The sequence below is a fragment of the Pomacea canaliculata genome, linkage group LG4 (genome assembly GCF_003073045.1).
Source record: "Pomacea canaliculata isolate SZHN2017 linkage group LG4, ASM307304v1, whole genome shotgun sequence".
NCBI classification, from domain to species: domain Eukaryota; kingdom Metazoa; phylum Mollusca; class Gastropoda; order Architaenioglossa; family Ampullariidae; genus Pomacea; species Pomacea canaliculata.
The window spans coordinates 7,563,626-7,589,639 of NC_037593.1; the positions used below are offsets into that span (position 1 = coordinate 7,563,626).

The 26,014-nt window shown below is 39.8% G+C and overlaps 1 protein-coding gene across 2 annotated transcripts in view; it reads left to right on the plus strand.

Annotated features, from left to right (window-relative positions):
* LOC112563007 (opsin-5-like) overlaps positions 1 to 26,014 on the plus strand; it is a 45,231-nt gene that overhangs the window by 13,274 nt on the left and 5,943 nt on the right. For both annotated transcript variants that reach the window (XM_025236683.1, XM_025236684.1), the window contains 3 exons: positions 14,123 to 14,305; positions 24,494 to 24,601; positions 25,082 to 25,407. In XM_025236683.1, coding sequence (XP_025092468.1) covers positions 14,123 to 14,305; positions 24,494 to 24,601; positions 25,082 to 25,407 — 617 coding nt within the window. The remainder of the gene's footprint in view (positions 1 to 14,122; positions 14,306 to 24,493; positions 24,602 to 25,081; positions 25,408 to 26,014) is intronic.

The window sequence follows — 26,014 nt, forward strand, 5'->3', positions numbered from 1 at the left end:
AGCTCTGTTACAGTCTTTCCAGTCCACTTATATACTTGTAAGCTAGTGGGTGAGTGGATTGGTGAGTGTGTATGGTGTGTGTGTGGTCTCGGGGTGTGGTGTTTTCATCTATCTTTTCTCGCCTTTTCTTTCTCTTTTTATATCTCTCTGCCTGTGTGTCTGTCTGTTCACAGGTTTGTCTCTCTCTTAGTTTCTATATATGTCCTTTCGTTCCCCTGTTTCTGTAATACCACGGAGGGTTCTTTGCTCAACGTGGACAAGGCATTATAAGTTTTTACATTTACTGATGCAGCCCAGAAAAAGTGTATGATTGATAATTTGTTACCAGACTTACAAAAGGTTCTATTTTCGGCACAGTCTCTTTCTTGCACTACTTCGGCGTTTCTTCAACCGTTCTTGAAGCATCGTAAACAAAACCGTTAGTTTCCTTTCTAATCTTGTTCAACGGCTTTGATCCAAATCTTTCAGGTGTGAGCAATTTATGTTGCTTGATAATAAAACTTTCACTGACAGCTGCAAGTTTTAAGACCTTCGCTGGACACAAAGCAAGAACAATAGCTTCGTACAATCATCTTCCTTTTTCTCGGCAAAATTCACCTTACTGATCAACTCTGCATTCTGTTTCTACAAAATGAGCTTTTCAGAGACAGAGAAATAAAAAGCGGGAAAGTTTTTATATAAGACAAAAGTTACTAGGGTATTTGAAGGAGTGAAATACTGTTTCAAACAAACTTGTGATTCTAATTTTTTTTTAATGCGAAGTAATTTTCACTAAGAAGAACATCTGCAGGAAACTGAAACTTATTAGGAGTTGAGCAGAATGTGAGACATGCATGAAACATGATTTTCCCAAAAGCTCTGTCAGCAATATGTGAAGAATGCTATTTCTGTTTCGTCAGACTAAAAAAAAAAAAAACAACCTTAGAATGTTTGTTTACTATTGCTCACAAATTAAAACAAGTACTTCCAACAATCTTTTGTAATGATCAATGGAAGATTTATTTCTCAACTGCAGATAGAAAAGTCTTGGTGGGTTATGATGTGCTATGGTGTACCAATAAAGAAAAATGAACTCAAAATTTTTAAGGTATTTTGGAAAAACAAAAATTGGACACTTAAGGACTTTTATTTTGAAAGATTTTTCAGGTTTGGTCCGGATTTCATGAGACTGATGAGCATGTTTTAACACCAGTATAGAATCATGTGGTATATCACATGTAATTGGAAAAGTACCATTGTGGTTTTATAAGGAGCTGGATGTAGAAGAGGATATAATGTATCGAGTAGCAATTTTTATTGGGTGCAATAAAAATGAGAGACTATAAGTGTTGCTGGTACAGAGAAATCTGTACCCACCAAAAGTCTTTTGAAGAAACTGCACAAAGAAATAGAAAAATTTGTCACTTTGTCGGTCTTACAATTAGAACAAACAGTGGCTCGTTTTGGTATACATACGAATAGTCTAAAAAGTAACATGCATTCCAGAGACAGTCATATTTCTTGGCAAACATTTTTTTTAGAATGAATATAATGATACAAGTTAACAAATTAATAATTAACATCGAACATCTAACAAATGATTTGGGCTTTTCTGACATTTAAATGCTTCATCGAAAAGCCCCATGGATATTAAAGGGAAATCAATGCAATAATGTAATAAAAAAATTAAAAGCCCAGTGGACATCTGTCAACGGTTCACCAGACGCTTATCCTGGAGGCTATGGAAGGGAGACGGTTTGATGTACAAGGGGCGTGAGACACACAAACCTCAAGATTTAAAGTCCCGACACGCCTTGGGAAGTCCTGGCAGTCCTCTCCACTAATTAACCGCGATTCAGCTGCAACTGTGCACAGGCTATAGGTCAAGCTCTGTGACACAGGCAACGACAGGGTCCAGCGGTCCGCACGCGACGCGGTTGCAGCAGACAAGGGGGACGGGATGGGGAGGGGATGATTAAGTCTACAACGTCCAGCACGCGCTTCTTTAGCGTCACGCACACGTGATCCGTTCATTACTCCACATCTGTTGGAACTTTGGGAGAAACAGCGAGGTCGTCTGGCAGCTTGTGATAGAGGATGTCATGGGCGTAGAACTATGAGGGGACGGTGCAATAAGATAGAATGAGTGAAAATTAAGGGGGAAAAAAGAGAAAATTCGCATTGGGGTCGATCACGAAAAAATCAGCTAAAGCTCATCTTTCCAAAGGTTAAACCAGTCATTGAACAAAAAATGTTTCGTTTGTTTCTAATTTTGACACGAGATTTTTTACATTAGTTAAATGGGCACTGAACTTTAAAATTCTAAATACACGCTGCCTTAAATTAACATCATGGCCCTAGAAAACGGAAGGAAGGCATACATGTGTCTCTGATTAATCTCTGAGGACAGTTATCTTTAGAATTATTCCACGTAATGGTTGGGAAGAAGGAGAGAAGCCACACTAGAAGATTTTTTAAGAAAAGTATTCTTTAGCCGCTTAATTCTTTTTACTCCTAAAGAAAAGAATTTTTTTTAAGTCACGAGAGGGACTCATCTTCTAAAAGTTGAAAATATGAATTATTATTACGAAATGAAGCTGTTGCTATTAATAAACAGTTCTACTTGAGTTCAAAGCGTTCTCTTACAATTCAGAGAAAACAAAAACTGTTGCTCTCCGAAACTTCCACAACCTGTCGTCGGCCAAGAGGACAATATGTACTGAAGCGGCAACAGCAGCCACAACCGGTGTGTGTTGAGCATACTTTCCTTCCTTCCTTCCTTCCTTCCTTCCTTCCTTCCTTCCCTCTTTCTTTTCTTCTTTCTTTTTGTATTTTGTTTCCGTTTCATCTGACAGCAGCAACAACAAACAAAAATGGAAATGCCAAAATAGAAAAATGAAAATACATTGGCCGGCAAATGTATTTCTTACTATTCTTTAATTTTACTACCTCATAACAAAAATTGTGTCTCTTTTTTGAGGCTTCTTCAACACTTTTGCTCGCTGTTTATTTCTGGAATAAACAAAATAGTACAAACAGGATGGCGAGGAAAAAATCACGCAACAAGGATGAGGGGTTGGGTGGGGTTGAAACTGATTTTCCAATAAAGAACTTTCCCTGTGGAAAAAACTTTTAGTCTGCTAAAACAGGTGAGATTGAGTTTGACACCTAGCACGCAACATTTTTGCTTTCTTGTCACTTGAAGACAGCCAGGAAAACAATGTGCTTGAAGATTTCTTCCCATTTCACAGGTGAATAGAGCTATTCTCTCACTCAAAAACATCAACAACAGGTTTGTTATTGTTAGTAAAAGAACTTGGATCTCACAAAACACAAAAAATAAAGAATTAATATGAAAGGAAATTAGACTAATAAAAATGATAAGTTGCTATGGTATGGGCTTATGGCTGACCTCCTTATTGTTTGATTAGTTTATCACAGGTCAGCTACATACAGTGCTTTTAAAGGCCTAGGAGGGTGGTGTTTGTATTCGTGAGTTTCTGGAACAGAAGACAGATATTTACACATATTTCGGAAAAAATATCTTACATTGACCTTTGCGGCTTAGAAGGCGTTGAACACCAACCAACTAACCAACAGTCCCACCCATGACCTCACAATTTCGATAATAAATGACTAGGAACTGATGACTAACACTCATCACCAGGTGACCCCTTACACGTGCGCGTGAGCTCGCGCGCACACACACACACAGACGCGTGCGCAGAGAAAGTCACAACTTATTTAACAAGCTTCCACACGCAAGGTTCCATTCCATGGCAAGACTCTTTTGCTAGGCACAACAGTCGTTGATGAGTGGCATCCATTGTCTCTATTAATTACCGCCTCAGTCTCATGTTTTCAGTCTTTCTTTCGTAGGTCGGTTCCAGTTTCTAGATTAGCTGTCACCACGAAGACAGGGGTGTCCAGTGCGCGATTAATGTAGGACACCAACTGGTTTTCTCCTCTCCTCTCTCACCCCCTCCAAAAAAAAGTTTTTGCGCGTTCTCACCCTTATTGTTTTTGTGGATTTTTTGGGAGGGGGGTGTCTGTTATAAGCTACACACATATAACCGTGATGTGAGAAAATTACATCAAATGTAGTGTGATTCTGAGCAAGGGTTTAGCGCCCCAAACTTGGAATTCGACTTTCCTTCTTTAATACATTGATACGTCGTTTGCATTCGTGAAGATAATTAAATGGTCAAGTGATCGAGCACCGGAACTGCGGCTTGGTTGTCAAGGCAATTCCGGAAGAGTGCAAGAGATCAAAGGATCTGTTTGTATTTGTACCCATTTTACGCTCTTCAGAAAGTAGAAAACCAAAAGAAATCAAGTAAAATAACCCTCACTTTTCCTCACACGATTTCAATAACAACTTGCACCATGTATTGTCGAGTAGTACTGGTTTAAAATAAGATGAAAGGTAAGAAACATATGGTGACAAATGACACAAAACCATGACAAATGACAAAAAGCAATGACAAATGACCAAGATCGAGAGCAATGTGCTTTAGTTACATCTTGGTCTAGCTCTAAGGAGATAAAAGTATGCAAGGAAACAAAGCCATTCATATATGAGACAGTGAAGGTAAACAGAAAATGGAAAAATTAGTTTTTAAATTATTCACTAATTTTGACGCATATTTAATAATTAATAACTGAGATAAAGTTAAACATTCTGCGCTGAAGATTGCGCTGATCAGTTTCCACAATATTCACGAAACAGTTACAGATGTAAACATAAAAACAATGCAGACTTACTTCTGGTAGTAAAGAGTGATAACTGCAGATTTAACGGTAAAAGTACATTTCCAACAATCGCCAAAAACAAAATTAAAACCCAAGGGTCAGGGATATCCTGTTAAACAGCAAAAGGTGATCGTCGCTTGATTTTATTCACTGAAACGCGATTAATGTCGCTGCCTGGCAGAATGAAATATGTCAGAGTGAAATCCGGGGAGCAAATCCAATCAGTTCGAATTTGTTATTCAGTGGGGAACGTTAAAATACAATCCAACTGAACAAGAGAAAAGAGGAGCAAAAAGCAGCCGAGCTAAAGACAAAAATCAAGACCCAATAACTAAATCGAAAAATGACCACAACACAGAAGCAAAATCACGGAAAGATGATTCCATCGTGTCTTTTTATTATAACGGTTTTCTCCCAAGCATATTTTCTGAGGCTGAAGTTGAATTTATCATAATATTATTTTCTTGTCCAAAGACTTTTTAAACATTTGAAGACATGAATAATCAAGACCCTCCACTTATGTCAAGACACAAATGTAGAAACATCTCCTCAAACAACAACAACAGCAGCAGCAGCAGCAACAACAACAACAACACCACCACCACCACATACACACCAACTCGAGAAGCAGGGTACAGGAACAGGTAAAATCATGAAAGTCCAAAACCGAATTAACCTGTTTCCACTAATGTCTGTTTCCTAGCCATTGTAAACCTCAAGATATGATCTGTATCTGGTTCTGTGTACCTCTAGAACTGAAGGGGACTAGTCATTTGTATTTTGGAACGGTACTGACATCAGTCGAGAGTGAATCTTTATAACATTAACCCGCCTGTCTGCTATTGTCCCCATCCTACACCTCGCACCTGCCGAACTGCTGTTCCACTTTATACTCGTGACCAACCCTCCTTCCCAACCTACTCAGTGGATGTAGCTGTGTCCGTGTAGACCTATTCATACCTATTCAAGCCGAGGTTTGGATGTGTCATCCACTCATCTGTTCACAATAATGATACAATGTTTCCATGACAAGAGCAGCAACTGCAGGCTTTTTCAACGGCTTTCTCGATCAATCTCTTTATTAATGGATTGCTTTGCTTCCAAACCTCCGCAGTAAATTAAAACTTTTTTTGCGTGTGTGGGGACATACATTTCCTTTTGCAGGATTGAAAACACCAAGACTGTGGAAAAAGTACAGATGTCCGAAAAAATAGAAATACGGTGAGCCTACAAAATAACATATGTTATAAAGTATATATGCATGATGGCTTTTACAGAGGTAAAGATGTTCGAACAAGTGTAGACACGTTTACAGATGAGGGATGGTCTGTGTGGCTGTTGCCAAAGACTTGAGCAGATAAAAAGCAAGTTGATTCCTTCTTTGGAATTGGAGCAGCAAAAACATCTGTCACATCATTTCTTTCTGTCGATTTCACACCGCGGGCATCTGGCAAACTACTTACCCACTCATCCAACATCAGCAAGTTCAGGAAACTGGGGACTGGGAGAGAAATGTCTGAAGTGTACCACCTGTCATAATTGATCTTTCCAGCTGTTATAATCACAAAGAAAATGCTTCACTTATCGACGTCATTTGTAAAATAAACACCTGAATTAATTTTTAATTTAAAAAATCTACACTCCGTCACTGCGCTGTTTTGTATGTTTGAAAAATAGAAATAATCACTCAATAATGCACGTTACTGCTGGTCTGTTGAGTTCACGAACCTGGTGATCTGTTTCTCATTTAAATGGGAATAATCGTATTAGTGGTCGACTTCCTCACGGTTCACCTGAGTCGTCTTTTCATTCTCTAAACAAACTTTTAAACTAAAATGCAACCAGCAAGGATGACATGGCCAAGTACTTGGTCGATTGGATTGTTGTATTCTAGTCAGCAAATGAGATAACGAGGTTCTGTCAAGGTGAGATAGTCTTTCTACAGATGATGTTCTTCACTGTCTCCAGTGATAGAAAAAGTTTGTAAATCTCTTCTGTTTTTACTCGAATCTTGCGAGGCGGTCTCACCATGGATGTGTACAGGTGGACTGCTGTCTGTCTGCCGAGACCAACGCTTAGCCTCTTGCCAAGTTCTCCGCTGTTAGTCACGGCGAGCCTAAACAAAGAATGTAACTACACCGGAAGCTTTGTAGCCTAATGCCTCGTTTTAGGAGTTAACTGGAAAAAAAATCATCTTCCAGCAGTCCAGTAATACAAGTTCGTGGTCTCACCAAGTCCAACAAAACGGGTGACGATCCAGACTGTGCCGTCTACAATATGGTGTTTCAGTCTGCGAATAATTCCCTCACATCTCTTCATTTTCATCGCAAAAAGAGGCTGGTGGGCCGTTGTCTGCAGATGGTCTGATTCTCTACTCCTTATCAGGTTGCAAACACAGCAGAATCGACTTGTCCTGTAACTGTTTCACACGAGTCCTACAGTGTACAATCGGCTTTAGACTTCTCTGCGATCAAAGACTTTCTGTCCTATTTCTTTGTTATTAATTCTGAGTTGTTTTCATACTACCCTCTAATTTTCTTTTATTGACTAATAATAATACCACATAATGTCACCACATAATAATAATTATATTCATCATCATCAAACGATCACTCGACTCGTCAGGCCTGCTGACAGCATCCAACACTCGCAGACTCCCTCGTTTGCAGTGGCGCGACAAACATATCCCCGGCGCCAGGACTACTCTGCAAACTCTCCCCCCCCCCTCACACACACACGCACCCGACACCCACTCTGCCCGTGCACACGCATGCGCACGTCAAGCACAAAAGCCGTGTCATGGACGATGCTTCTTTGACAGCCTTATCGCTGCTGGACGGCTTTGAAGTGGAACAGTGTCTCTCGACTGGTGTGGTGGCCTCCTTCATTGTAATCCATGGAAGTTTCTCCGTCACGAAACTTCTCTCACGCCAAGCTTCTACTTCCTTCATCGTCGTTCTCTTCAGGTATTATTTCGTCGTCGTCGTCGTCGTCGTCGTCGTTGTCGTCGTCGTCTACAGCTTCATCGGCATTTTCCTCTGCCACCCCCGACTTGTCATCGAGTCCCTTGGTGCTCGGAGCTGTCTTGGCCAGCACGTGCAACACGGAGTTTCTTTCGCGCGCGCTCAGCAACCTCACGGAGTGGGACACAGCTTCCGCGTTGTCGCCCACCGGAGACATCGTTGTCGCCTCTTTTCTGATCTTAGCAGGTGAGAAAAACAATCAGAGCTTTATTGCTATTTTGTTTGTTGGTCTATTTTATAGAAAGGCATTTATTCCGTCTTGTGGTTATTTATTTACTGAAAGCCTTTCTTAACCGAGCGTCAGACCTCGTAAGTCTCCCATCGTGTTGGCAAATAAACATGGACTTAGTTCAGTCATCGAGATGTTTGTACTTTTACACACATCTTTGCCAAAGCTGGTCAAACGTTCGACCACATTTAGCCAGGCTTTTAGGGGGAAAGCGGGTGTGGGAGGGTAACTGTGGTATACGGAGAAAATACCAAACTGGTGTCACAAGATCAGAACCTAGGACCTCACGGTTCCGAGTGAAGTGGTAAGTGTCCTTTTCCCGAAGCTACTGGACCTCTTAAATTGTCTCTTTGGCTTTGAGCAGAATAAAGGTGGGGCAGAAGGGGATTCTCAGCTGTAACAAATGTTATCAAGCATAAGACATTTGTCAACAAAGTCACATGCTCAAAGGATGCTTCTGTTTAAGGTCGCTCTTAGCCAGACAAATATGGATGAAAGTTTTGACCGAGTCTGACAAAGTGTTGAATGACGGTTATATCAAATATTTGGTTAAACCTTCGCTTTATCTGCTCTAAGAATGTCGTTTGCTAAAGTTTAGGGGTGGAGATGCGTGATTGCTTGTACGCACGTGTATGACCGTGGAAGGGGAAAAGAGTGGGTGTTGCTGACTGTCAAAGCATTCAAGAAACGATCGTCGAGTGAGAATCTTTGTAGCAGAGGTGTCTCGACCTCATTTGGGGCAGGATGTTGTCTGGCACCTTGAAGCCTTCTGCCAGCCACTTACCAGAAGCCATTAGAGGAGATGTCAGTCATCGTCAAACCCCGAAAAACCTTCCCTCGTGGCTTCCGCGGCTTCTGTAACAGTTTTCGTGTGATTTCGACTCTCGCTGTCTCTGTCTGCTTGTGTGTGTGTGGGTGGGCACGCGCCTACGCAATTTCCTGGCTGTGTGTGTGTGTGTCTAAGTGCATATGTGTGCGTGTGTATTTTAAATACATACTGGGATTTCTTTACTGATGTCAGTGTGTCTATATGCGTGATTTTTTCTTCGTGCGCGCGTGTGTTTTGTTTGTGTGTGTGAGAGAGAGAGAGTGAAAGAACGAAAGACATACAGAGATAGAAGGACTGAGCGCCTTAGCGCACTAAGGACACAGAAAAGGAAAAAGTGATTATAATAGCGAGACAGTTCCCTAAATGAACTTATTACATTGGTATTTGCTTGCCACAGATACAGTTTCCACTTTCTCATCTGACGCAGCTGCGGGTGTTACAGCAGATTCAAAGAGGATGACCTTTTAACGGTGAACCGGACCCATATTGTCAAAGATGTGACTAGGTCTGATGATGTTTTCCCTACGGCTTATTGTAACAATTTTCATAGCTTAGTCACACGTTCGACATGTTTCCAGTTAAGAAATCTCTTTTGGCGACTTAGTTCCAGGTCCGAATATTGCTTTGAAAGGCCATCGAGTGTAGCACCACGTGACTTGCAACGTGACTCACGAGAATTAACTGCTATTCCGACCTGAATTACTGTGGATGTAACTACAGTTCTGTCGATATTCCCCACCAGGAAGGCACCAGTTTCCAGAAGACTGATGTTTTGCTGGCTGGTCATTAATTCTGGAAGACTTCAGCTGACATGGGTGGCGAAGGCGCTGGTCCTGCCCAGTGAGTAATCCGCTCACTTGTGCTTCCATCGCTCGTTTCCACGTGGTGCTGGAGTACAAAGTACTGAACATAAAAGAAACAGAGTAGCTTTATCTGTGACAGGTAGACACCAATTAGTCTTGGAAGAACCGTTTGTCCACTCTTTTTTAGCTTTCGCACGCAAGGGTGTAGTTTTACGATAGACAGAGTAAATGTCACAGTAATGGTTTAAAAAAAATAAACCCACAGTACCCAAGAATTGAAGGCTTTTGTTATCCGGTGAGCACAGGTAATAAAGCTTGATAGGATGGTAAAGTCTGCTGTTCCTGAACGAAAATAGTATGTTTAGTTAAACTGAAGGTGTTTGGGTTATTTCTGATCAAACAATCGTTTCTGACCTTACCTGACCAATCAAATCCCGACTCAAGCAATCTTTGTGGAGCACATCAATTTCCTTGTTTATCATTAATGAAAATAACTTCCTCCAACAGTTACCTTAATTCTAGCACACACTAATACAAAGTCTGGATAAAATTTCTTTACTTATCTATAGGTTTTTTTATTTAGTAATTTTTTTATTTGCCCTTCGGACTGGGTTCTCCAGTGCATACCTTGATTATAGCTCTCTTTCCAGTGCAGACTTTCTGAAATAACCACTGTACGACCGACCAAATTGTGGTCTTGATTGATTAAATGTTCTGTGACGAGCACACAGTGGTTTGGGCTACATGTGATACAGTGCTGTGACAAAGAGTGCATACTGTTTAGATAATTCATTGTTGTTTGTGTACAACAGCATGTACATGGACTGTGATTTGTCTGACCACCAAAGCAGAGCAAAGTTTTAATGCAAAAGCCGTTCTCAACCGAACAAGAATGGTTAATCATTTGACCAAGCTTGCAACTTATATACAACTTATTAAAACAATCAGATAAAACTTTGCCGAATTGTATTTCACCAGTTAAAGATGGCGTTGACCTGAACTTTAACCTTTAGTCAAACCTTTGTGTATATGTTTCCTATTAATAACGACCTTTAGGCGCAGATTAGAGGAAAGGTCTGAAAAGTTTATTAATTAGTAGTCTACAATAAACATCCAAGAGTATAACAATATTTTGACTGACTAAAGATTAAGATCATGAAGGATATCATGCAGAGAGATATTATGGTTCCTGGGCAAATGTTCAGGCTTTGCTTACAGAGCTACAAAGTAAAGGCTGCTAACTACATTCGTTGTTTTATTATTATTTTTCTCACACAGGAAGCGAGCTCCACGCGCTTTACAAGATGTAAAGAGCATCTATAGAACTATTGCCTAGTAACCCCGTGGCTGTGTCAATGTGTGACACTTTAGGAATTTAAGAAGGTTTTTGAACACCTACAGTTTTTTTTTCTTCTCTCTTTATCTCTCTCTCTCTCTCACACAGTCATTGATGTCATTAGTGATGTGAGTTTCTAAGCCTGTCTGGTATTGAACTACACCCCGAGGCCTCGAGATGTATGTGTGCAGGTGAGATTGGTGGCTCGTTTTACAGGGAGGCTGAAAACCAATGAAGACAAGTCGATATGGCTACTGTTTTACTGGATTTTTTTACTTCGAAAATGTGTTTTCTCCGTTCACATAGGCAAATAGAATGTAGGTCACTGAGGTAGCAGTTTTTTAACAGGTGTTTTTAACCTCAGAGAAGTATAACCGAGATCTTGACTGGCGTGACTAAGGTTGCCACGCCACTGAATCGTCAAAGAGAAAATGATGGGAAAAGGGAATAATAATTTATAAAAAAATAAAAATATCATGCAAAGAGAAAATATTATAGAAAGGGAAATATATAGAAAGACACTAGAAGACAAAAAAGAAGAGGATACAAGACATGAATTCTAATCAAACCAATCTTAATGAAGTAGTGCAACATGCTTCCCAAGTTGTCTGCGAAAAAACGTTTACCTTAGTGGAGTCTAGGTCACCGACTTGATTACAAGATGAGTGCAAACTAATTTTTCGTCTTTTTTTGCTTTGCACTATTTTATATGTTTTTGTCCTCTTTTTGTCTTCATGCAGCGCTTTTGCTGGTAAGTGTACGTGCGTGCGTGTGTGCGTGCGTGCGTGCGTGTGTGTGTGTGTGTGTAAAAAAAGCGAAAAAACGGGCCAAAAAAAGCAACCACATATCTTTATCACTAGATTTGCCAAACAGCAAACCTAGTGTTTATTATTGACAGAACCTCTTCCCTCTGTGCTTAGTGTCCCACCCTCCTCTCCTTGAGCAGGTTAATTGTTTAACGAGGTCTCACGAGGCAATGTGCTTAACCACCGCCGCTGTTCACCCCGGAGACGACGAGAGCTCAGCAAACACACCAGCACCTCCGCACTTAGCCTGTGCCATGCACAGAAAGCAATAGGTTCGTGCAGGGAGGAAATAGTCACAGTACTGTGGGCTTTGACTGGACGACCACAAGAAAGAGACCCGTTTGTCATTTGATATTTATGAGCTGGTAATGGTTCTGATGCCTCGGGATAATTGACTGTAGTATTCTCCTTCAACCTCATTCGCAGTGTCTAAAACCTATATAAAAACAAATGCCAGTTGAGTCAGTAGGTAGGTATACATTAACAATGATCTAGTTTTTTAAAGTGCATTTATTATTGCAAACTAATCTTTTTAAAAAATGTATCCTAAGCTTAGAAGCATACAAGCGTAAGTCCTATTATTATTATTATTATTATTATTATTATTATTATTATTATTATTATTATTATTATTATTATTGTTGTTGTTGTTGTTGTTGTTGTTATTATTATTATTATTATTATTGCATTTCTGATCTGTTCTTATGAGCGCGTGCACAAGGGTGACCAGGGTATTAACGAGACGTGATCCGCCATGATGATGTTAGAGTGCACAACAACGACTGTCGTGGGCTGTGGTGATCAGACGATGGTGTCGTTAGGCGAGAGATGCAGCTTTACTAGAGTCTCGTTATCAGCAGCAATAACTGTTCACATCTGTCCACACACGTGAAGACTGCGTGACTGGTGGTGGAGCGCCGAGCTCGGAGGTAGGGGTGGGGTGGGTAGAGAAACACGAGGTGGAGCAGATATCGTGATCATGTCACGCAACTCCGACAGGGATGCCGCAGGGGAGATCATCGATTTTGATTTTTTGAGGGGAGGGGGGTTCGAGTCCTTGTCAGACTGTATTTTCAGCTCGGCGGCATCTTCACAAGAACTGTGCAGCTTTGAACTCTGCGAAATCCTCGACCTCAGCAGGGACTGCATGTCCATGCACTTACTTGCTGCTTAAGAAAGTAAAGGGGCGTGGCTCGCCAAGACGTTGAGCTAATTAAAGACAGAAGTAATGAAATAAATTCTGTATCTCCTCAGTGAGGATTTCAGTCTCTCCTGGCACAAGGAGTTTGACTTGAAATTTATCAAACAGAAAGGTGTGCGAGCCAATGACTTGTTTTCTTTCTCTCCTCTTTCTGTTAATATTTCGCCTTCCATTTCTACATCTTTCTACTATTTCTTCTTCTATTCCTCACGCTGTGTTTTTCTGCTCCTTCTTCTTAAACTGCTACGACGTATTTTTTACTTCTTGTACTTTTTCTTATTATTTAATTACTACTTCTGACATCTGTTTCTACTTTTTTCTTCAATTACTACTACTAGTACATCTTTCCTATGTCTCCGATTTCATCTTCAATTACTACTACTACTACTTTATCGTCTTTTCTGCTTTTTCTAGTTCCTCCTCAGTTACTTTTTCCACTGTTGTGACTTCGTCTTTTACTTCTTCAATAACTACTGATAATAATGTTTTCTTGTACTTCTCTTTCTTCGATTATTATTACTAATGTTACGATTTTATATACCTCTACAACTACCACTATTACTATTCTTGTTCTTTTCCTTCTTGTATTACCACTCCTCCACTTCCTCCTTTTACTCACCATCTCTTTATTAATCCTCTTAGTCATTTTAATTCGTCCTTCTCTTCCTTTTTTCACTCACCCTACTCTTCATTCTCACTCCTATTTTACTTACCCTTCCTTTCCTCCTTTTGCTCATTCTTAATTTCCTCCCTTCTCATTTCTTTTTTCCTCCGTTTATACATCCTACTCTTCCTTTTTATTTATCATTTTCCTTCTTCGTTTACTCACTCTCCTCCTTTCACTCACTCTCCTCCCTTTATTCACTCTCTTCGTCTTTTTTATTCATCTTTCTCTTCCTTCTTTCACTCACCCTACTCCTTCTCGTTCCTTTTCCTACTCATCCTTCTTGTACGTCCTTCTTTTGCCCATCCTACTATTCCCTTTTTATTGATGTTCATCCTACTCATACTTCACGTACAATTATTGATGCTGCTGTGAACACTGCAGCTGTATCTATGCTAATTCTTCTCCTTCTTTCAAAGCTATTTTCGCGTTCTCCTGTCCTGTTATTTCACGCAGATGTCACGCGCTCTATACCACTGTCTGTCTTTTGATGCGTGCAGAAGTGGCGGCGGTGACCCTCAACCTTCTGGTACTCATCGTCTCCCTCAAAAACAGGAAGCTGCTGAATCATGCTGACGCTTTCATCGTCTCTTTGGCGGCTTCCGACCTGGGTCATCCTCTTCTCGGTTATCCAATGGTCATCGCATCCTCGTTTCATCATCGGTGGATTTTTGGCTACACATGTGAGTTGCGGTTCTTGCTGTGATATAATTTTCCAAAAGTTTTGTTTTTAATTTTATCTCGACATCCACATGTGTGAGTCAAGAAAAATCAAGTTTGTGCACAGATGTTTCTAACTGGCATGTGATCCGAGCTAACCTTTTGTCTGAAGCATTGACAGCATACAATGTATCCAAGTACAATCGTGACGTCAGTGGTATTAAACTCTCTTGCTTATATGATGTGTTTTTAGGCATGTATCTCAAGAACGGTAGAATATTTAGAGAAATATTTTCTTGCACCGAGAAATTCCAATAATCCTTGAAAATAACGTTTTTGTTGACTTCTTCGTGCACTGTTCTTTCCTTTTCCGTTCTTTATTCCCTTTTTATAACTGTTAGTGTTTAACTGCGCCACAAACTACAGATATTATTGCAAATATCTTTATCATACACCTATTACTCTTCCTAGCTGCCTCTTTTGCCCAAGACTAAGAGTTAAAATAATAACAGCTGTGAATGAAGTCCTGATGGACTGTCTATTGAAGAGAACGAGCGTACAATGCAGTGAAATATAAGAGCGAGCTGACCATTTCTAGGCACAGAATCAAAGACTGTCAAACGTCTGGAGCTGACACGCTGACAAACAGACACACAGGTGACAAAGATCAAAAATTATTTTCACACTACGCGCATTGGTTGGTTGGTTGGTTGGTTGGTTGGTTGTTGTTGTTGTTGTTGTTCACGTTCTGTCCAGGACGGGCGTTGATCAAACATCTGACCAGGCCAATTAAAGAACGCGACAGCGTCAGCCGGTCGGCAAATCGAGAGACTCCTTAGATAACATCCGATCGCAGGCGTCACGTGACGGGTAGAGGCGGGTCACGTGGCAGCATCTGGAGCTGCGCGACTTCCGGGTTACAGTCCATGATTTTGTGCGTTGCCTAGCTGCAGGATATCATTGTGCAAAGCATTGCTGCAGGAGTAAAGGGGGATGTTTTGGAGCTGTTTGTTTCTATTTCTCATGTTCTGTAAATTTGTTTCATTTTGTAAGGACAAAGTCTTGTGCAATAATTTTTTTTATTTGGCTTCTTTACTTTTTTCTGTTTTTTCCTAAAAATGCATGTGGTGCATCAGGTGCATGCACGCGAAGAGAGAGAGAGTGTGTGTGAGAGAGAGAAACTCTCGAACTCGAGCTCGAACTTTATACTGATTAGGCCGAAGCCCATTTCACAGGGGGAAGCAACAACATCAAGAGGCATCCTGATTATTTTAATAAAATGTTTATACAATTCTGGTAAGTATACACCACAACAACATTATTATTATGCATTAAAGCAGCATTCATAGAGCACCCATCTATAAAAGTATTTAAGACTGGTAGTTTAAAAAAGGATAAGACAAGTGACTGTCAGCTAGGAATGAGATGCGCAATTACTAATCAGCCAGTAGTCAGGACTTGTGTTTCTACTACAAATCGTATAAAGTGTGGCATTTGTGGTTTTGAAAGGCTTGTTCTGATATCAAGTACTTCATATACATAGTTATGATTAAATTTACTTCACTTGTGATATACAAGATATATAACTGTCAACATCAATGTTAATAGTAATAATAATAGTAAAGCTGTTAAGTCAGCAGTGTGTGAGAGAGAGATAGTGTGTGTGTCAGCGAGGGTATTTCCGACATTTTATCTCCCCTCTCATCTTTAGAAGCTTGGCAGCGAAGGCACCTGCAATGCTGCTCATGTGTCCGATTATGCTAAACATAATAACATTAGTCGAACTCTGTGCATAGGCATCATCGAAAAACAAATCCAACATCTTTATCAACGAACTTCTTTCTCTCCGCTCCCCCCAAAAATACCTGTTATAATATCTGTATAATCATATCTGCATAATAAATTGTTTACAATAATATCTGTATAATATTTTCTTTACAATAACATCTATATAATATTTTCTTTACAATAAAATCTCTACTGCAGTCTCTAATCTACTCAGTCATCAAATCCCTCCTTGAAAAGGCTTTGAGCTTTTATTAGATGCCTTGACATTATTTGCATCTTTATCTGCTTTGTTAGATACATGCACTGGTAAAGGTCTAGCAGAGCACACATTTGTTTTTGTAATGACCGGGTAGAGCTCAGTATCCAGACACCATTTCCCTAAATCGCGGTTAATACCCTTCCTTTCATTCTCTGCACGCACCCTTAGAAACATCACTAGACACAGATGTCAACAATACAGACCTCAGGATTGTATGCTGTACAGCCGCAGTAGGAGAGTTTGCATTGTATGTTTATTAGGCGTGTCTGCGTACAATGGTGATGTCACCACTTTGACCTCTGACCGTGCGTGGTGATGTTTGTGGACGTGTATCTCCAGCACATAAGCGAGTATTCACTCAGGTTTTGGTAAATAGTGCCTTACACTGAGCTCTATACAGTCATTAGTACAAAATGCACCCCATTTTTTATTGAACTTTGCTGTGTAGCTGCCAAGATACCTTGTTGCAGAAACAACGAAAACAAATAGTTTATGATCTGAGGTTGCAGAGAAATCTGCCAAAATAAAAAAAGATTAGCGTGTTGACAGAAAGTAGTGTTTGCTCCTTCTTAGACAAAGTAAGGCGACGAATAAACAACACACATATGTGCTTACATCGGTCCGTTTGACAGTTATTTCTGCATCAGGCTAAATTATCATTTCAAGTCTGGAATTTGAGAGATTTACATAGGTTTCACCTCGTGGGTTACTAGGCCAAAGTTAACGGTAACAGAACCATGTTTTCCAGAAAGATCCACACAAACTCTACGCTGTTAGGTATTGTTTTTTTTGGCAAAGAAATAGATTGAAAAGTATGGGTCATTCACTCTGCTGAAGACTACATGTTAAATTCGAACCAACACTGTAATAACCATCACTGAAAAATATTCCCACGAAATCTGTCCGGCCCGTTTAGGACCAGATTATGAGCGGATGGTGAGGCGGTGCTCAAATATTGTCAAGCCATCCGCGATTCAAACAGATAAATAGGGAAAGAATTACACCCAACAGTAGTTTTATTACTTCAAGTTTTTAATGCACCTGCCTGAACTTTTTATTGTTGCTTGTAAATGTGTTTTTCTTTCAGGGATTATTTGGCTAAAACCAGTTTACTTTTGACTTAGTAGGGAGATTGACATAATCATACACATCAAAATCCCGCTGATTCATGGCTGATGCATATAACCTTCATAACCACCATCTCGCTCACTCTTACCGAGTGAAAAATGTAGAAAATAGCTTCTTGTTGACATATCTGTTGTGAGATCAACTGTTATCGAATGCCTGCATCCTCCTACTTAGTGCATACGCAGCAGTCGGGCACCTAAGCTTGGAAGGAAATTTGAGCTCACGATGTTTCCATGCCAACAACTGATGTCGATCATTTGATTCAGAATAAGTGCATGCAGAGCACGAACAAGGTGTTTGAAGCGGTGTCACACAAAATAGTATCTCACCTGATGATTCCATACCCACCAAGGCGCAATTAATGCAGTTTGATTGCTTCATGTATTTGTTGTTGTTGTTGTTGTTGTTGTTGTTGTTGTTGTTGTTGTTGTTGTTGTTGCTGCTGCTGTTGTTGAAGAAGAAAGGCGTTCTCGCCTTGCTGACTTCGAGACAACTGTAAAAATTTGGCGCAGATTCTGGGCCTGGTGAAAGTGTGTAATTACAGAAAAGAAGGCCACAAAGCTGTGGGAACATCAATAAAGACCATCCAATTATCCACAGAAACCACTCAATTATCCATAAAACTACCCAAGGCTTGTTTGCCTTGTGGGAAATATTCCCGTGCTTCACTGGAATAAACAGAAGATGGAAACAAGGTTGGGAAGAATGAGAAGCCCCAGCAGACAAAGCATCATTTCTACTTGCATTCTTCAACCTTGAAATCTGAAAAATGAAAGTTGGAAAGAAAACACATCAGTCTGTTCCCATGCTGCTTCTTCTTCATTATTATTCTTTCTTTATTTCTTCTTCTTTCCGAGTATAACGATGCAACCGTACGCACCTTAGGAACACTAATATTTCCATGATATGTGTCGATTCTTCTTATCACCTTTCATCCACAGAAAAATTATTAGGAGAGAAACCCTTATCGTTTTTATCATTTTTCTTTTCATCTTGGTTTTTGATGTCAGTCACGTGGTCAGATTATCTAAACCTTTTTTATGACACACTTTTATTTAATTCACTCTGACTGGAATTTTGTTATTTTTTTTAACCTCATTTCCCATCATCGTAGAGATCTGAAATTTTTATCATTTACTCATTTCCGGTGACAAAGCAATATTAGATCATTTCCAACAGTCCACAATTAGTAAAATAATTTGTAAACAAAATTTTATTTTTTTATAATAGCTTCTAGACCTAATTAAGGGAGATAACTCTAGTTTACTGTTCCTAGAGCAGCAGTTACCTAAGCAGACGACACAAACAATCAAATGGAAGAGGAGGAGAAGAAGACTACGGAAAACGTGTTTTCTCACAAGTACTCTTTACATTTAATATTCTTAATTTGTGTATAGCTCATATTGATTTAATTAAAGAGGGGAATAAATTGACTATCGATGGCAAAATTGAGAAAAAGATTTAAGAGCTTAAAAGTAACCAAAATATTTGTAAACACATTTTTTTTATGTACTGAAAAGGGTTAAGTAATTGTTTTCTTAGGTCTCGGGATTTTCTTTAAGACACAAAGTTAAACGAAATATTCGATAGCAAAGTTTAAAAATCCTGAAATATAAAATAAGTAAAATTACAAAAAACACTTTTATTTGAAATATAATATAATAAGCCAAAATATTTTTCCTTAGGTCTCTGTATACATATAGCTTAAAATATAAGTGTGAGGGGCACACTTAGAAAGATTAAATAAAACATTACTATATTACTAGATTTTTTAATAAAATATTTCCAAGTTGTGTGTGTTGAAAAAAATCCTGAGGAAAAAAAATCATTGTACCCTTTTTTGATAGCGTGTTTAAAAAATGTTTTTTACTTATTTTATTTTAAGCCAAATCAGAAAGAAAAAAGAAACTACAGTAGGCGTGTAGAAATCGTGACAAATGAATCCCTCAGACCAGTCTGGAATCACGAACCTCTAATACCGAGGACTTGTTATTGCACGCCATTAGGAATTAAATTACATCGAAACTTAAGATGACATCTTCTAATGACTAACGATGTCTTTCCCACAGATGTGTCTCTGTCAGCTACTAGGATGTAGAAATCAATGGCAGAAATATTCTCCCCTAGGGAAAGTACAGGAAACATGTCTTCCTTATGTTTCAGCTATGGTCTCAGAACAGAGACAACGTGGTTTTGTGGCAAGAAATAGAATCTGTGTGCATAAGTGTGTATGTACATGTGTCTGTGTGCGTGATAGTGTGTGTACATGTGTCTGTGTGCATAGGTGTGTATGTACATGTGTCTGTGTGCATAGGTGTGTATGTACATGTGTCTGTGTGCATCAGTGTGTATGTACATGTGTCTGTGTGCATAGGTGTGTATGTACATGTGTCTGTGTGCATAGGTGTGTATGCACATGTGTCTGTGTGCATAGGTGTGTATGTACATGTGTCTGTGTGCATAGGTGTGTATGTACATGTGTCTGTGTGCATAGGTGTGTATGTACATGTGTCTGTGTGCATAGGTGTGTATGTACATGTGTCTGTGTGCATAGGTGTGTATGTACATGTGTCTGTGTGCATAGGTGTGTATGTACATGTGTCTGTGTGCATAGGTGTGTATGTACATGTGTCTGTGTGCATAGGTGTGTATGTACATGTGTCTGTGTGCATAGTGTGTATGTACATGTGTCTGTGTGCATAGTGTGTATGTACATGTGTCTGTGTGCATAGGTGTGTATGTACATGTGTCTGTGTGCATAGTGTGTATGTACATGTGTCTGTGTGCATAGTGTGTATGTACATGTGTCTGTGTGCATCAGTGTGTATGTACATGTGTCTGTGTGCATAAGTGTGTATGTACATGTGTCTGTGTGCATCAGTGTGTATGTACATGTGTCTGTGTGCATCAGTGTGTATGTACATGTGTCTGTGTGCATAGGTGTGTATGTACATGTGTCTGTGTGCATAAGTGTGTATGTACATGTGTCTGTGTGCAGAGGTGTGTATGTACATGTGTCTGTGTGCATAGGTGTGTATGTACATGTGTCTGTGTGCATAAGTGTGTATGTACATGTGTCTGTGTGCATAGGTGTGTATGTACATGTGTCTGTGTGCGTGATAGTGTATGTACATATGTCTGTGTGCATCAGTGTGTATGTACATGTGTCTGTGTGCATCAGTGTGTATGTACATGTGTCTGTGTGCATCAGTGTGTATGCACATGTGTCTGTGTGCATAAGTATGTATGTACATGTGTCTGTGTGCATCAGTGTGTATGTACATGTGTCTGTGTGCATCAGTGTGTATGTACATGTGTCTGTGTGCATAGGTGTGTATGTCAGTGCTTCGTTATTTTCTAGCCTACCTGTACATGTTTGTGTACTGTATTTACATTTACTAGTATTTGTGTGTACATATGATTGTGTGTACACGTGTTTGTTGCTCAAATCGCGTGTGTTCATGGATCTCTATGCTCTGATTATGTGTGTGTGTGTCCATGGGTTCCATGCATTCCATGCATCAGTATGCTCTGTGTCGGTGGGAGGGGGAGAGTCCATGAGTTCCATGGGTCTATATGCTCTAATATATGTATGTGCGCACGTGTGTGTAAGTTCCCGTGTTTATATTTACATGGTCCGTGCACTCTAATAAATGCATATTTGTCCATGTGTTCTAACATGTACTTCCATGTCTTCACCTGCTCTAAGGTGTATACCAATTTTGCGTTTGTGTGTGTGTGTCCCCATCATTGAAGCAGATGAGCATCGAGATTTTTCAAAATCTTATACGTGAAATGTTTTTTCGGATGCACACGTGTGATTTGTGTATTGTAGTAATAACATCGGACATCACGTCCATCAACAGAGACAAGGGCTTAAAACAATAAAGCCGTCAGAAAGAGAGAAAGAAATAGAACGGAAATGCCAGGGTTCAAATATCAGCTTGTTTGTCTAGAAGCACTCAATTGCTTTTCACCTTCGATCACTTTTTTAACATCCTATCATTAATGCTTTGTTTGGATTGCCACGTGCATTTAGCTTTTATGGACAGGCAATTAAAAGTGTGCTGTGCTATCATCAGCCAGAGTTCCTCTCGTCAAAACAGTAAACCTGTTTGGGGTTGTCTTATGAATCGTACTCACTGTCGCAGTCAGACTCATCCTGATGTTTTAATATTATGTGGGGGCTGTCATTTATTGAGCTGAAAAAATCACAAAGATTGATGGTGGAAAGGTGAGAGCATAATTGTAGGCGATATTCATGCACCTTTCAGGAACGAATCATCTTGGAAAAGCTGCATTAAAAAGATGTTAAACAAAAACGGATTCTTTGAGGAAGTTAGTGATTAAAAAAGCAATCTTCAAAAGACGATCTCTGATGACCTCTTGTGTGGCGAAATATTACACAAGGTGTTTGTTCTTTGTGATGAATCAGAACTAGAACTCCGATCGATCAGAATTCAAGGATCCAATGATATTGTTCGCACACTTTTAATCCGACTTTAAGAAACTTTGTCAGTTTTCCTGGTGTTGTTGTTGTTGTTGTTGTTGTTGTTGTTGTTGTTGTTTTTATATAAAGCAGATGTTGTTTATCTTAAGATCAATCAATGTGTACAAAAGTTCGAAATCTGCGCTTTGGGTAGCCAATAGGAAAACAAAAAAATAAGCAAGTCATATTGTAAACTTCAGGTAAGTTAACTTCTAAATATTGCCTAGCAACCGCAGCTTGAGGGGGCAACATGACAGTTATCAGTTTTGTCTACATCGCTCACTTCCAAAGATAACAATATGGGGAGGTGAAGATTTCAAACAACTCCTAACCGTTCAGAACACTTCACAGTTTAGTAAAACGTTACATTCGTGACGTCAGCGAGACATCACAACAACGAAATTGATAAATCAGCAGACATTTGACTAATCAGTTATTGAGCAGCGAAGTTAGTTAAAGAAGTCTTATTAAATATTTATTTAAATATTGACTCAGTCTGTATTATGTAGGTATGCAGGCGTGTTCATGGGTACAATGAGTATTGTATTTCTGGATGTAGGTGTCCATAAGTCTGGATGTCTGGTGCCGTTGTGTGTCTGAATATTTAGTTCATGTGTTTTAACTGAAATGGCAATGCATAGTTTTCTTTTCCTCTCAAAACTTACTTTCTCGTTTTCATGATTTAAAAAAGAAGTCATCTGTCATTGTTGATGTGTGTCATCCGAAATCTCGAGACCTGAAGGCGGCTGGGGAGATATTTAGATAAAAAGTATCTTGAGATTACTTAATCTCAAAAATTTTAAGGAGAAAGAAAACTCAAGTGGCAAAGAAGGCTTGAATAATAGATACTGATGTTTTGAATCCTTTTCCCTCATATTTTGTGGTTGCAAGTAAACCGTTTTACAATCAGCTCTGGTGTCGGATAGAGAGGCCGCCATGTTTTGTTGTCAACAGACGACACCCAATCCATTTGGCATTGGTGTTTACTTTCAGTCTCCTCAGAGACTGGCATCGTGAAGATATCTGAAACCAGTTTTAGCGAGAAAAGGCAGATCAAGGGGCAGAAGACTGATGTGACAGAAGATGGCCTCCTTGTCCAATGACACATCTATCATCATGAATTTGTATCAATTTGTCTTTCTCCAGACATGGCGGCCCTCTAGAACAGCTGTATTTTAGACATGATTGGTAGTTTGAAACCTGAACTTCTGAGCCGACGAGATTTGTCATCTGTTTCTATATCTATCAACTAAGTCCAAAGTTTCCTTTTACGCGTTCTTTTTCTTTAAAATATACTTTCGCTTTTTTTACCTTTACAAACAAAGCAAGGACGGCAGATACTGGAAAAAATATAGCAGTGACAAGTAATCTTGTGATTTCTCGATTTCATGTCGAGAAACTTTTCTCTTTCTGCATCAAGTTTTCACAAAGGTGTCGATGACGCCAGCGTCTGCTTGGACCTCCATCCCACTCACCCACAAGATTTGTAGATGTAGTCAGGGGCTCACCTGTCAAGCATCCTACTCTGTTGTCTAGGAATTCAAATCTTCATATGTATTTTTTTTTCACCAGGTGGGGTGCACAGCAATCAGGTTTTAGAATACAAACAATAAAATGAGAATCTGGAAGCTTCTCAATTTATCGAAATCAAAGGAGCTCCGATTCCCACAACGAACTTATATGTCTTTTGATGAATACTTGTTTGGTGTTATTTGTTCTAGTATAACATCCTCCACTGCGAGCTAATTTCTAGCTCGGCCTTTAAAAAGTGTAATGAGTTCTCCTATGTCTCGAAACATTTCTGGAAAAGTAAAAATTAACAGGAGTTCGATTTACTTGCAGGAAAGAAGACCGTGGGGTGGTATCACCCAAATTTTAAAAGTATTTTGTGATAGCACAGCAATCAATTAAAATAATTATGTCCTGTTTGTACATAAACCGCCTAATTAGGTCTTTGACGTCAGTGTCTGGCTTTACATACGATCCTGATACTTAGTATAACATCTGATATCCTGGCATCTGTGAAGAACTAACCCTGGTGACATCTACTGTCTGATAGGTAGCATCTTAACGTCACTTTATGTCTGTGTTAGCTTCACTGTCGCTGCTTTTCGATCCTTGATATGTTTTTCATGCTTGCCACATTTTGAGACAATTATTTTACAATCTCAGTGACCATATGTTGCTTGTGGACCTGTTGTAATCGCATTGGAGAGATTTTCTTCATGTGACACCCAGCTAGGTCATTCTGAAAATATCCATAATTTTGAGATGTCCATTCTGTGAACATAACTCTGGGCAGAATGAATATCTTTATGCAAAGCAAACATCATGCACTCAGTCGAATGTTGCCAGCGTTATGCTAATGCATTTATTTAATTTCCATAAAATTCTGAATTTTTCAGTTAAATAAATTGCTAGAAGGCGGTTTTATTTAAAGTTTTCGTCTTCTGAAATGGTTTTTTTCGTTAATGAGTCGTAAGAGTTGAAGAAGTGAAATTCTGTTGAATACCTCTCTAGACGAAAAATCACTTTTTCTTGTTCTAGGGTGTCAGGTGAACGGCTTTCTGGGCTTCCTCTTCGGTACCAACAGCATGATGACTCTGGCCTGCATGAGCTTCAGCAGGCTGCTGTCCGTCACGCGCCCAAGCACAGGTTAAAGTTCATTCTGGGAATGAATGCTGTTATTGGGAGTTACTATTGATAACAAGATAATTTGCCTTCGTTTATCTTGTTTTCTTTCTTTCTTTCTTTCTTTCTTTCTTTCTTTCTTTCTTTCTTTCTTTCTTTCTTTCTTTCTTTCTTTCTTTCTTTTAAAGACTTTTTCATTCTTCTGTTGAAAGCTGTCAGTGCATACTTCTCCTATTTGCCCCAGCTGTTGAATGAATACATGATCCTTCAGAGTATAGATGGCTTTTGTCGGCGGAGAAAAGCAAACCAGCGATAGACAATGCCATCACCAAACGCTGGCCACAAGAAAATCACAGTTTCTTACAATTAACTCTCGACAAGTCATATGTTATCTATCTGTGATGACTACTCAGGTTATGAAGGCGATCTGAGGTCTGTGGTTACTCTGAGATGTGTTACAAATTTACATCAGAGTCAGTGTACTACCTCTCTTTTTTCCTGCAGCTCGTCACAGAGGGAAATGCCTGACTTTCACCTTCCTCATCTTTGCCATCCTCTACGCCATCTTCTGGTCCACGTGTCCGCTGTTGGGGTGGGGGCGCTACGACCTTGAACCCTACCGCACTTCCTGTACGCTTCAGTGGGACTTTCCAGACTCCTCGTTTGTAACGGCGAGCTTCATTGGCTGCCTGGCTGTGCCGGCCGGGGTCATGTGCGTGAGCTACGGTCAGATCACGGCATTGGCGTGGCAAACTGGAAAGAACCAAAGAAGGTGGAATCAAAGAAAGTCGGACAAGACGTTGAACAAGCAAGAACTACGACTCCTCAAGGTTTGGTGGTCATTGTGTCGCCAGTGAGAACTCTCTTTTGAAGACATAGTTATGAAGTGAGGTTAGGTCATGGCAACGAGTAGAAATCCAGGACAAGTGTCTTGTTTGTCTGTGTTGTGATACTACTGTGACCAGACTCCTCAGACATTGATTTACCCCTGGAGACGTAGTTGGCAGAAATGCTTCAGGGCAAAATAAAATTAAACAATATCCTCACTGCTTCCTAACTACGCAGACAGGAAGCTTGTCCTTAATGTCCCCGTTTTGCTCCAGGGGCAACGACTTACCCTCGCTTCATGACTACTGCTCTTGGTGTTTTCTTTTAGTCCGGGTTTACCCTACCTCGATTTCGCCTTTCTTCTGCACTGGTTCTCACTCCTCCCTCTTGCCATCTTCATCTTTTGTGGTCAGGTATCATTGCATGAATGCGATACCGTCTTATGAAAACTAACTACAAATCTGTCTCTTACGAAAGCGGTTTTTCATTAGTTTGTTCATTTTCTCCAAGTCATCACATTTTGAGATTTATATATAGTTAAACGCCAGACCATTCTGTAAAAATTTCGCGTGTAGAAGTCAAGGTTTTCAAAAAAGACATCTCTTGTAG